This window comes from Haliotis cracherodii, unplaced genomic scaffold, assembly GCF_022045235.1.
Source record: "Haliotis cracherodii isolate W230 unplaced genomic scaffold, xgHalCrac1.p SCAF_4, whole genome shotgun sequence".
NCBI classification, from domain to species: Eukaryota; Metazoa; Mollusca; class Gastropoda; order Lepetellida; family Haliotidae; genus Haliotis; species Haliotis cracherodii.
Window position 1 is genome coordinate 9,143,397 of NW_027266297.1, and position 13,788 is coordinate 9,157,184.

The window sequence follows — 13,788 nt, forward strand, 5'->3', positions numbered from 1 at the left end:
AGCAGTCTATCAACAAGACAGCTCAATGGCTGTAATGTCGGTGGATAATTAACTACCTGTAAGATCCCGAGATCAGCGCACATATATCAACATGCCTAAATGCATGTGTTTTGAAGTTTAGCTAAGAGACCTATAGATATGTGAGCTCAACTACGCCAACAGTGTAAAAACGCTTTGCATGCCGAGCAGTTTTAAACCAAGGAGTGTACCGTACTCAGTTTCCAAGCAGTTGAACTTTGAATGAAAACTAGTTCCGTAACCTGTGTGGCGTCATCCCGATAAACCGCATGGTACGTCTAACGAGATGGCGCTGTAACGAGCTACTCCCTTATCAAGCTGACCAGGTAGAGATGCACAGGTATTCTGTGCATGTCGACTTGCTTCTTTCTTAGTTTAGCTGACACATTTAGGATTCTGAGAAAATATTGACACGCGGGTTTGGAGGTTTTGTGCTGCGCTACTCGCCCTGTGACTGGTCAGTGATCGGTGGACCAAACAAACACATCTTGTTGAGGCTATTATTGATGTTTGGACGTTTGTATTTGCCTCGGACAGGAATTGTCGAGGCGGTGACACTCCTGCCCTCGTTGGCTTGGCTAATATCAGTTTTTGACATCTCGTCTGTGGCCTAATTTCAACAGACTGCTCTATAACCAAGCTGTTGTCACATTTGATAAGCTACTTGACAATAAGATCTTGTCAAGAATGGCACATGACGGCAGTTGTATTGTGTCTGTAAACATATTAATAAAGAAGTGGTTCTGAGGTGTAGACACAGGGGTCTGGAGCAAACACTAAAGTAATGTAGGCTTTGTGAACGGGAAATCACGATAGGATTAGCATGGGGATTAGCAGGACATGTTGTTGTAGTGTCACTGAAAGGTGTTCTATAATCCGTACTTCCGAAATACAAACATTCAGATACCTATGATATCTGCAAGTGGCATTTAAGAAGCTGTAGTATCAATGTTTACAGAGATTGACTTACTCATTTCGATTTCATTATCCTTTCAGTGTTACGTTTCAGTACAGGTGTATTAGAAGTGACTAGTACCTTTGTCTAGACATCGACACCTGGGTAGGGCATGGTTATATTGCTTATACTTACATCCACATGGAGATTACCTGACAGTGTTAATCTGTCTGTGTATGTTATAGTTAGCTATATTATATACCCATGTCCTACCCAGTTGTTCGATCACGACTACACATGTCCTTAGAAACGATTAACGGGATCGGGTGGTCAGGCTCGCTGGCTTGATGGATGCATGTCGTCATATCCTATTTGCCTTGATCGATGCTCATGATGTCAATCACAGGATTGTCTGGTCCAGACCCATTATTTACAGATTGCTGTCATGTAGCTGAAGTATTACTGAGTGCAGCAACAAACAAACAAGTAAACAAAAGTTGTTGGATCACTTGCTTGATAAACAATGAGTAACAAGCCCCTCCACCAAAGTGTTGCATGGACAGAGTAACGTTGAAATCTATGTCAACTGTCTTAATGCAGATGCCCCATCACTGTAGATCTGTCTGAGGGAACTGTTCAATGTTTCTACATGCCTTTGGTATGAATGTACAAGCCCTAGACAGGGTTGGTTGAGATATATTTTTGTCATGAAGACCTTCAGCTGGATTTTATAGCCTGTTAATGGGTTCTCCTGAAGGGAACATTGTGCATTGTTCACTGTAATCATCATGATCATGGCAATGTGAAAATGGTGAACTGTTCATGGGAATTAAGTCATAGACTTGATACATCTTTCAATCTTTACTATTTTATAATTTTATTCATTAATACCTGTTTTGAAAATGTATCCATTTTATCAGATTTATTTTGATAGCTTCTGTATTTATTTGCTTTTGTAGAAAGAAGTATGTTATAATCTTATTTTGAGAGCACAGGCCCATGTTTGTTGTTTAGTCACGAGCATCAATCAATAGCTGCTCACATTGTACAACATAAAGTATCTGACTGTTGTTAAAGCTTTATTGCCTGTAACACAGACTAAACCCTGTGATTGCCAGTCTCCCATTACTAATCACACACCGTACAGTAAAACATGACCTTAAATAACAGAGTAGGATATAATGATATATACTTTATTCACCACTGGCTCGTGCTGGGATTAATAATGTTTATATGAATACCTCAAATATTTGCTTTGTTATGGTTTCCAGTTGAAACGCTGGTTTCATTTACAGCCCAAACCTATATAGAGTCGTGTACAAATAGCATGTGTGAGAACACTCGCTCAGTGCTCTGTTGTCTTTTGTTTAGGGGCTCAGGCGTGTGTCCTTGCATTTTCCACCGTGGACCGAGACTCCTTTGAAGCCATAGAATCGTGGAAAAGAAAGGTAGGTTGGCGGCCAGCAGTTCTTCTGGACAACTGACCAGGTTGATGGGAATTGTTTGGCTGAGGTGTGATTAATGGCTTAAACACTTGTACCCGTGTTGTAAAACAGCTCTTCTGGGACTAAGTATGCCTGATGAAGTAAGTATTTGATGAATGGGACAGTGGTGTACTGTTTCCGAAGTTCTGAAAGGGGACACCTCAGTTTTAGAGACCTCATGTTCAAAGGGTATAAGGCCTTATGAATAGAAATGTTTGGTACAGTGAGGGGTTACATTTGCTGAAATTGAAAAAAAAACTTGTTCCACTTTGTGGCAGTGTGTTAATGAAATGACAGAACAGAGGTAGAGACTAGCATTTTTAGTCCTCTAGTCCTTATAATGATAACATACAGCAAATCCCTCAAAAACGTTTTACGAGTCAGGGCACCGTTTTACATAGCGATCTTAGCGCTACGACTATTGTAAGCCAGTGTTAAAGTATGGGAGTTACGATCGCCTTAGCACTAAGATGGCTTTGCGGAACAGGGCCCTGTATGATACCTTCACCATTGGGCAGTTTAGCAAGGACTGCAGGACTAGTGCCAATTTCTAAAGCTGCAGAATGATCTGTCTTTGTGAAACTACAGTTAATTCATAGTCTTGATGAGTGTTCGAAGTGAAGCATGGAAGTGGAGGGGTCCTTGTCATTATCCTAATGTCACACATTTAATGGATCCTGAGATTCATACACAATATGAGAAGACTGCTAGGGACTTAGGACCCTTGGAATACTGATTGATGCATATACTAGTCATCTGCAAATGTGCTCCATCTGCATGGATTGTTGCTCATGATTTCAATCACTTGTTTGCCAGACTAACTGATTTACAAGGTGACGAGTATTCGGCCAGTGATGTAGCTATGATTCCAAACTATGATCCCCTAGCAGGCACATTTGAAAAATAAATGTGATAATGTTTAATATCAGGGATGTGAGCAGGTCTTCCCGAAAAAGAAAAGAGGAAAAGTCTAGGGGGGTCTTAAATTTTTAAACATTTGATTGCATTTGAAGCAATTTCTTGCAGTTTAGACAACATTCAAGAAAGAAATGTAATAAGTCAATGGCAAAAGCCAATAAGTCAAATAAACAAAGATGGCAGATGCAGTAGATTGAAGTTAAATCAGCTATCCGCAAGGTCAGGGAGCAATACTGCCATAAACTTCAACCCCCATCCCCCAGACACAAGGACAAATGTCACAAGCGTGCAATGTCCGACCCTTTCCCCATGTTGAAGCATATTGAAAAAAACTTACCTTGTACTTACTTACCTTTTGTTGAAAAAAACAAAACTCCATTGCAAACATTAATACAACATATATCCCCATGTTATGGGTTTTTGGACGCTGAAAAAACATTCATAGTTTTCTTGCTAATCACATGAACAACTGTAACACATCTCATTCACTTTTAGGCTTAAAAACAAGCCATGATCGGACTCTGAGTATTTACAATGTCTGTGTGGTGCCACACCCCACGATATAGTGCAAGTATTTATGATAGAAAACGTATGATGTCCGAAAACCTGCTGCTGAAAGCTCTGATCGAAAACAGGATAATTCGCGACGGTGGTCCAGTTTTCGATCATATTTTTCAGAGTGTTTTTTTTTTAAATCTTTATTTATGTTTTTACGCAGAAGATGATTTTTCCGTGGACTGCTGTTTAAAAAAACGCGATTTTCTGCATTTCCGCAGAGATTTCACATCCCTGTAATATACATTTTAAAATTAAAGTTAAACTGTTCTTATTTTCCTAAATTTCTGAGGAATTCAAATTAGGAATTTTTACTCTTTTTTGCTGCAGACTTGGGGCCGAATATCGGCCTCAGAACAGGTCTAGATAAATCCTCGGCATAAAGTAATATTCAGTTACCAACTCCTTAAATCTTTAGCCTTTGACATCAGGATAAAGACAAGGACCCATAGACTTACATGCCAAGCACTGTTTGTGGGCATGAATATTTTGTTGTTATTCTCTCCCTAATGCCTTCTTCTGTTTGATGCAGGTGGAGGAGGAGGTTGGAGAGATCTCCATGGTGATTGTACAGAATAAGATTGATCTCATAGATGATGCACTGGTCCAGACGTAAGTAACCATGGTAACAGTACAACGTATTGTACATGCAAGGTACAGTAGTTTGTGTGCCATCTGTCTGGGGAGTCATCTTGTCAATTTGGATAGACTATCTTTTGGTATGTTATTGATCACTCAGGGTTAATTTATGTTTAATTTAATTATATTTTCTATTTACATGCTAACGTGATCTGTTACAGAGTTGCTATCAATGATTGTAAAAGTGGTAGGATGTAAAAAGGAATTTTACTACTCTCTGACAAGCATATGTATTGAGCTCTTTTGTATTCCAAAAGTATTGTTTTCAATAAAAGATAGTGTGGATTCCTTCAGTATTGGGGAAAGCAATTAGGTTTCATCTGCATGGTATGTTTGACCTTGACATTGATGGTTTTGGTTTGTTCCAGGGAAGAGGCTGAGGCTCTGGCCAAGAAGTTGAGGCTGAGGTTTTACAGGACCTCCGTTAAAGAGAATCTCAATGTTGATGAAGGTAATCATGTCAGATAAACACTTTGTTTCAAATTATTCAGCCAGACATTGTTTTCACATAAATATCAGCTGCTGTAGAATAATCAAAATAATCAATTTGTGGAGTTGTGTTTGTGAGATCGGTCGTGGAAGGTTGTATTGGGTTGTTTCTTCATGTATTATTTCTCTGTGTTGCAGTGTTCAGGTATTTGTCACAGAAGTACCTGGACCGCCTCAATATGGTGATAGAGGAGGACACAGCACCACAGAAGATAGGCCAGGGTGAGTACACTGAACCTACAGTGTGTGTGTGTGAGGAGGGGAAGGAGAGAGAGAGGGAGATGGTAGAACGTACAGTGGGTTGAGGGAGGGGGAAAGGGGTCATTGACGTCAGGGTGAGTAGGTGGAACCTGTGCTGTTTCTGGGGGTCATTGAGGTCAGGGTGAAATGGTGGAACCTACAGCAGGTTTGATTTACAAGGGCCCAAGATTCTGATTCTGATACGAGACATGGGGATGGTGACAGCACTTCCTATCCAAAGCTATGGTTGCGAATGCGTTCAGGGTATTTAATGTAATAGAATTGGCATATAATACACAGGATTTCAGGGGTTCTATGGTCCACACTTCACTTATAGCCATACAAGGATTTGCCTTTATTGACCCATATTTCTGTCCTTGGTTAGTTGTCTCATTTGTTGTTTAGAAGATGATATGTTATGAAGTACTTGACATGTAATTCTTGACGATGTCAGTCAAATATTGGGATTGTCTTTCAGGTTTGATTCAAACGGAAACCAAGAACAATCACAAAGACAAAGAAAAGAAGAAACAGAATGATACCATAAATTTACAACCGAGTAAGAGACGGACTCATGGCAAAAAGTCTCTAGTCGCAAATAAGTGTAGTCTGTTGTAGCAGCCCCTGTGTATCTATGTACAGTTCCGGATGTGTCAGAAGAACGACTGTCACAGTCAGACCCTGTAAACCAACAGTAGACCATGCCAGACCCTGTAAAACAGCAGTAGACCGTTCCAGCCCCCCCTCAACCAGCAGTAGACTGTGCCAGACCCTCTTAACCAGCAGTAGACTGTACCAGACTTTCTCAACCAGCAGTAGACTGTGACAGACCCCCTCAACCGACAGTAGACCATCCAGACCCTCTCAACCAGCAGTAGACCGCCCAGACCCTCTCAACCGACAGTAGACCATGCCAGACCCTCTCAACCAGCAGTAGACCATGCAGACCCTCTCAACCAGCAGTAGACCATCCAGACCCTCTCAACCAACAATAGACCATCCAGACCCTCTCAACCGACAATAGACCATCCAGACCCTCTCAACCAGTAGTAAACCATCCAGACTCTCTCAACCAGCAGTAGACCATCCAGACTCTCTCAACCAGAAATAGACCATCCAGACCCCCTCAACAGACAGTAGACCATGCCAGATCCCCTCAACCGACAGTAGACATGCCAGACCCTCTCAACCAGCAGTAGACCATCCAGACTCTCTCAACCAACAGTAGACCATCCAGACTCTCAACCAACAGTAGACCATCCAGACTCTCAACCAACAGTAGACCATCCAGACTCTCAACCAACAGTAGACCATCCAGACCCTCTCAACCAGCAGTAGACCATGCCAGACCCTCTCAACCAGCAGTAGATCATGCTGACCCTGCATATCCTTTCAAGGAGAAGATGAATATGCCCTACCTTGGGATTTAACAAACCTAGTTCCAGCAATGCTGTGAGGGGGCTTTGATAACATCTAGCATGTTGTGATGTTTCAAGTGTCATCAAGGCTAGGAAAAGACATGGCTAGATCATACATGACTATCTGAATATGATACCAATACTGAAATACTGGGAAACTGAGGAACTATGAAGTGGATGATACCCGGACTAGTTTTTATCAGACCGTCCCCGTGATGATGTTATGTGTCTACACTGTGTCTAACAGTTTTGTTGTGGGACCATTTATTATGTTTCCTAAGCTTCTGTAAGACAGCTGTGTGTCGTGAATTAGTCTGGTCTAAATTGGAGCAGTTACAGGCCATTTTAGAAACTTGCTTATATACTGATAGACGTAATTAAGAGAACATATAAAAATTGTGTGATGGGCCTGGAAGGGCCCGAAGTGTGGCATGGTTTCAAATGCAAATGGCAGAAATGCTGTGTTAAGCGGGGCTCAGTGACTGAAATTATATTTATATAACAATAATCTGCTTACTTAGATTCAGTGTGACAAGTATCTGTTCGTATGCAAAATATATATTTCCTAATCTCATTGTGTCAGATCGGTAGCCCTGACATAGACTCATCAGACTGCACCATTCCAATGTCATATAAACAGAATCTAACGATCATTACATGTACTGTGTCAGATGTACGTTCAAACCTGTTTAATCTGAAGTCATGTAATCTTAAGCAACTTTTCTCTCTTTGTGGTAATGTGTCTGTGCAATACTCCCCCGTTCCTCAGATTCAAGACAAAGTAAAAGTGTTACGTTTGTTTACCTCTGCTCTCAGCATTATTTCAGGTATATGATGACGATCTGTAATTCTGGACAAAAAAATTCAGTGAATTGACATCGTGAGCATCAATCTACGCAAATGGGATAAGATGACATGCTTCAACCAAGTCAGAAATACTGACCACCCGATCCCATTAGTTTTAACTAAAAACGAAGTCCGAAGTATAAGACGAACATTATTACGCTTTTTAAATTTGAAATCATAGTCCCTGCTTAAGAACTTTTAGTTATGTTTTATTCTGCCTGAGGAATGTTTAACAAATACCCATATATTACCTACACACTTAATTAATTTGATACGGTTCTGACCAAAATAGGATCTCATGGGATGCACAGGTTTAAGTGCTCAAGATGTCAAATATGATCTAAATATTCCATCAGCTTGAGAATGCTGAATATGATATAATACACTGCATCGCAGTCACTACCAATACTGATACCAGCAAGATCTGACTTATACATCTCTACAATTTACAAATCTTACTTTTATGATCTGACATCTGACATCTGACCGTATTCGACGTAATAAGCGCTCTCAAAATTCTCTTATTAGAATATTATTTTGGTGAAAAAAAACAGAGTTAAAGGATAAATTTCATGGTTTATGCTGACAGCCTGAAATATTTATATACGACAGATATATTTTTCCAAAATTAAATTGCCCATAATTAAGGGTGCATATAACACACGAGTGCGTATTATACGCGAATAAGTAAGTCTTGTGTGCTAATTGGGATTGTTCACTAGCCAATATATTAGCAAATATCGCTGTGGGCGCTTATTACGTCGAATACGGTATTTGTATGACTGAGGTCTGTGGCTGATCTTTAATCTGTAGCTCATTTCTGATTCATGGCAGAGATGGTCAAAGGATGATATTTCCTCTACGTATGTGTCATTCCTACACTGATGTCATGTCAGCAATGGATGCCACCTGTTACAGTCTTGTCTGTTTCTGTTGACCTCTTTACCATCTTGGGCCTTGAGCACCATGTCTATCTCACAGGTCACTTGTATTGATTGGTTAATGTGTTAATATGACAGTATTTAGTTCTAAACCAACTTTTTCTTTACTCAAAACATGGACTTAAGATCTCCTTTATATAGGGAACACGCCACAGATCTCAGAGTCTGCCTTTGACCTGAGTTCAACCCTAGATCTGACTCGTACAAGTTTCTGTATGCTTGATGAATATTTGCTATGTCATTATTTTAGAAATATTTCAATGATGAACGAACATATCAAACCCGTTATCATATACATATACTCCAAATTGTTTGTGGTCACAGGGCTATGTTTCTGTGTAGCCATTTCCTGGTTGTACCCAACTTGATACTGCTGACTAGCGATGTATTTTGATATTGATATACACTGTGTGTTTCCTGTGTGTTGGTTCCTGTCCGTGTCGTGATAAAGTCTGGAAACATGGTAGTTTGAGTGTGACTTTTCCAGCTGATGAAGCATATTGTCATGACCTGCAGGAAATATGTGTAACACCTTGCAAATCTAGACGGTAGTGTTCTCATTGAAATCCTTAGGATTTCCACATTTCTGGACAAGCAGATCATAGTTTTGTTGACATCTCACCTTTCGCAGTAGTTAGATAGGCAGGAATTGGGATTCAAAATGAACAGGGTTTGGACAAACAAGGTTTATCTGTACACAGTGCCTGATTCACTCTACAGATTACCACATTCTGGTTTCCATTCTGAGTGAGTGAGTGAGTATGATTTTACGCCGCTTTTAGCAATATTCCAGCAATATCACGGCGGGGGACACCAGAAATGGGCTTCACACATTGTACCAATGTTGGTAATTGAACCCGGGTCTTCGGCGTGACGAGCGAGCGCTTTAACCTCAGGCTAGCCGACCGCCCCGTTTCCATTCTGATATAACATGCATCAGCCCTGTGCCGTTGGTTTATGTTCAGGTTGCATGGGGGCCTGAGTACTAGCCATGAAGACCCGGCGTCCAGGCCTGCGTTCCACAAAGCGATCTTAGTGCCACGTAGATCGTAAGCCTATGATAAAGTATGGGAGTTACGACCAACTTAGCGCTAAGATCGCTTTGTGGAACGGGTTCCTGTATTCCCAACGTGTACCGGTAAGTTAGGAGATCTTTACTACAATTAGCTGTGCTTTTGAGGGACATGACCCATCACCCATACTCTGCACAAGCACTGCACAAGCTCTCTGTCTGTAGCATCAGGAAGATAACCACAAGTCTTGTGTGTACCAAAGTGCATAATGTTTAGAAACATTGATTGTGCAGCTTTGAATAACAAAGAACTGAAGGACAATATTCCTGTTCAGGGATAAGCATGAGGTTCAGAGGCAGATACAGGATTCGAAAAATGGTGGCTGTGCACCCATTGCTTGATCTGCCTGCGTGGTTCTCAAGCTGATTTCAGCAGTTGACTGTACAGTGTAATTCAAGATGACAGTGAAGCATGGGTCATACATGCAATTAATTTTTTATCATGTGGGTACTCCAGTACCACTGTCCAATCCATCTTGACAGTCGGAGTTGAAGATATTCTTCGATGTCCAAATGTTATTTTTTAATCCATTTTCATTAAATCCATGCATACAATTATATCAAATGATTTTTATTGTGTTTGTATCCAAATGGCTTCTGTTGTTCTAGAGTCCCTCAGCAGCCTCTGTGTTTTATATTTTTAACAAGAATTTTTGTACACTTGTTAGTATTGGCGCACAACAATTGTCCTCCGTGGATTGTCCTGCAAGTTGGATGTCATCCATTGTTGTCCAGGTGTTACGTGTGAACGGCATTACTGATATATGCTGGCCCAGCCAGCAAGTGCATCAATGTGTTGTTGCTTTGTAATTTATGCAAGAATGTGAACATCTGTAGTTGAAGTCATTGACTCTATAGGGATTGTCTCATAAGTTCAGAATCATTTTTAACTAGCATGACAATGTGACACATAGGACAATGATGTTATGACTACAGTTTATCGATCTTTATTTCTGATTTATCTCTCTCTCCGAATCATCAAAGATTTTGGCGAAATGAAAAGATATTATTTTTAGCTATTTTTCTTTTGAGACAATCCCTAGCGTATGTGATAGTTGAGGGGCATTTGTTAAAGATTTTATGGCTTTGTTCCCTACATGCTATGCAATGAAATATGTATGAGCTGTTATAGTGTAGCAGTGGCTATTGTGTAAAGTTATATACAGTTGACATTTACTACCAAATGCAGTACAGTGACATTCATCATCAACCCCTAAACCATCCGACTCGTACCCATCCTCCTGCTAGTAACCTTGGCAATGTCCCCTCTGAATCTGGCACACTGTATGTAAATGGCATGGTGTGAGCAAAATGTTTGAAATCCGATGCCCAACGAAATTTGAGTAAATGTAAATGTGAAAATTGGTAGGGTAGGACAAATTTTAGGTCGGGAACCATCTAATTTATTTTAAATAAGAAATATATTTTAATAAGACATGTATTTTAAATATCCAAATATTGAATCGACATTTAAGCACTTGTAATTATTGCATTTTCAGTTGGCTACAATTATCCCTTCTCAGATACAGACAAAGAACGGAATATTGCATTATTTATGTGTTTCAGTATATCACTTTAATTCCGTACATCATCAGGGTATGTTACACATCTCGATTACAGAAAAATCCCCTCATTTGGTGCGATAAATCTTTGCAAGCATAAGTTCAGGATTTATTTATTTGCTTCCTAGACTAGATATCTTGCTTTGTTTTTGTTATTTATTCTTTTCATTGTGTGGATATCCTCCGATTTCCATGTGCAGATCTCAACTGACTGTTGAAGAACCGATGTCAATTGTGATGACTTGACAGAATATGAGTTTCACCAGTGTGTATGATATGACATGCATGGATATTTTGTATTCGAGGTTAAATATGTGTTTGAATGATGAATATTTATTACATTTAGTTGTTTGTATCAATGTCATTTCCATTATTCAGTAGGTCGACTCACTAGTTTGTTTAATACTTTTTCATGCCACCAATCATTTCAAAATCAAAAAAATGTTTTATTTTCTCAAACTACACCATTCCTTTCTCATTCTCAGAGTGCAATTATTACAAGAAATATGAAATATCCAGCATTTCCATGCCCTATATTGTATTTGTCCATAGTGATTTGTGACTATAGAAGGCGAAGTAATCAAAATTTATTTTCTTATAGTTTAGTCCATAGGTCACCTTGGTCCATCCTAAATATCTTGCCAATCAAATAGCCATATTCCAAGCTTATATAATAACATGGTGATATGACAGCTGAACATTTGTAGCTTCCGAGGAGCAGTATACATTGATGCAAGGTTTCATTGCTTGTTATTGTATATTTTACAAATTAAAATACCTTTCAGTTATTGGTGTATAGATAACATTGTATTTACATTGTAAGATACATGCAAGTATTTCCAACCACCGTTACAAGCGTTGCTGAACACATTGCACTGTAAGGCCATGATCATTTTTGTTCGATGCCTTCCCTTTGAAAAACTCTTGACCATGAAGAGCTTCTGGCTTGGACCTCTCTTGCATGAACAGGACTACAGCTTGTCCAGGACCAAAGAGACAACTAGTCCAGGACCTTTTAGACGTTGTTAAGGATATTTGGGAAAACAGAACAGCTTCTCCAGGATCTGTGCGACTTCGTGTCCAGGAACTATTGAACAGCTTGTCCAGGAATAACTTATGTATTTAATGTAATTAAATGTAATATAATTTATGTAAAAAAAATTGCGTGCTGACTTTACTTGATCAGTTTTTCATGGCCTGATGTGAGTGGAAATGTCGTGTTTCAACCTTACTCCCACATGTACACCCCAGCATGAAATGTTTGTACTCCTCAGCATATGCACAGCCACCTGATCTTCCACACAACTAGTCATAGGACTTAGGACACGAGTTCAGCAGGAGGCACTGACCTTCCATACCTTTCCTAGACTTCCAGTCATATAGCAGCTTCATGGCACAGTCATATGACTCAGTCAGACATGTTTCAAATAGCTGGTTGCTATATACCAGTATATACATCATGATTTTTTTTTAATCAATTTTGTGTCAGTTTGAAGTCACCAAAATCAGTGGCTGTTTTGCTTGTATGTATGGATGTGTGTGGATAATATATAATGTGGTTGTGACATTTGCTTGTGTCTGAATATTACTATATTTTGCTCTTAATATTTTGAGAGAATACCATTCCTATAAAAGATACTTAAAGTAAATCCTCAGATAAACGACCCTATTCATGAATGAGTTTTATGTTTTATTATGTAAACTGGAATTTGATCTCAATTATTATATGTTTAGGCCAGACCAGTTCATTTCTGTGTTTTACAGGTGAGCCTTTGACAAATGAAGAAGAAAATTGATTGAAGTATACTTTTTTGATACTTTGTCTGGATATGTATATGTTTTTCATGATCTTTTTCAAGTAAATTACTCTCAAATCTACACTTACCATTTTGATTTTTTTTAAATTACCATGTTGACCAAGATCCATTAAACAAATAAATTATAAATCTGGCCTTAATCTGATATAATCTCCACGAAAAGCACAATAATCTTGTGTGGAATAATCCTTCCTTGGGATATGTCACTCATCGACTTTCCCTCCCCGTCCATTGTGTCCAATACAGGAAAGTCTATTTTTCACATTTATGGCAGAAAGAAATATATATGGCAGACAATTCCTTCCATTCCCATGTGACATGGTACCTACAAGAGTCTTGTGATGTCCGGTGGAATGCTTACATCTGTGTTGTGTTATCATTGTATTTGTACAGTACCATACGTGCAGCCCCAATGAAATGTGGTAATAAAGGTTTGAAATATCACAGGTTCTTTTTCTTATCCATTTCAATGCTGTAGGGTTATGTGGTTGTAATGTTCACTGGATCAAACCCATGTTTGGTGTACTGTGCATTAAATGCTTAGGTATAAGACGGTGTGATTCTTTCCAGCCGTTTCCCCAGTGCACCAGGTTTGAGGAAATATCAAACTTAAAGGGTGATTGGGTGGTCACAGTGTGAGACCTGTCTGATTGTGTTGGTATAGCACCATGGATCGTTACTCATGCCATCGACACAGGTGGACCGCCTCCGCGATCTAGTGGTAGAGCATCCGCCCAAACAGCAGAAGGTCCCGTGTTCGATCCCCGGCCGCATCATTCCAACGATGATAAGGATGGTACTTGTTGTTACCCTGTCGACATTAAAGGGGTTAAAACAAGGACTGGTCGGCTTGGAGTCAGTATATTGTGTCTGAGTGGGGTATTCATGTTACAC

The 13,788-nt window shown here is 39.6% G+C and overlaps 1 protein-coding gene across 1 annotated transcript in view; it reads left to right on the forward strand.

Moving 5' to 3' along the window:
• Positions 1–13,316, forward strand: part of LOC139478624 (ras-related protein Rab-23-like) — a 33,721-nt gene extending 20,405 nt beyond the window's left edge. The window contains exons 4-8 of the mRNA XM_071261181.1: positions 2,285–2,361; positions 4,403–4,482; positions 4,878–4,960; positions 5,137–5,220; positions 5,717–13,316. Coding sequence (XP_071117282.1) covers positions 2,285–2,361; positions 4,403–4,482; positions 4,878–4,960; positions 5,137–5,220; positions 5,717–5,856 — 464 coding nt within the window. The 3' untranslated portion in view covers positions 5,857–13,316. The remainder of the gene's footprint in view (positions 1–2,284; positions 2,362–4,402; positions 4,483–4,877; positions 4,961–5,136; positions 5,221–5,716) is intronic.
• Positions 13,317–13,788: the final 472 nt, after the last annotated feature.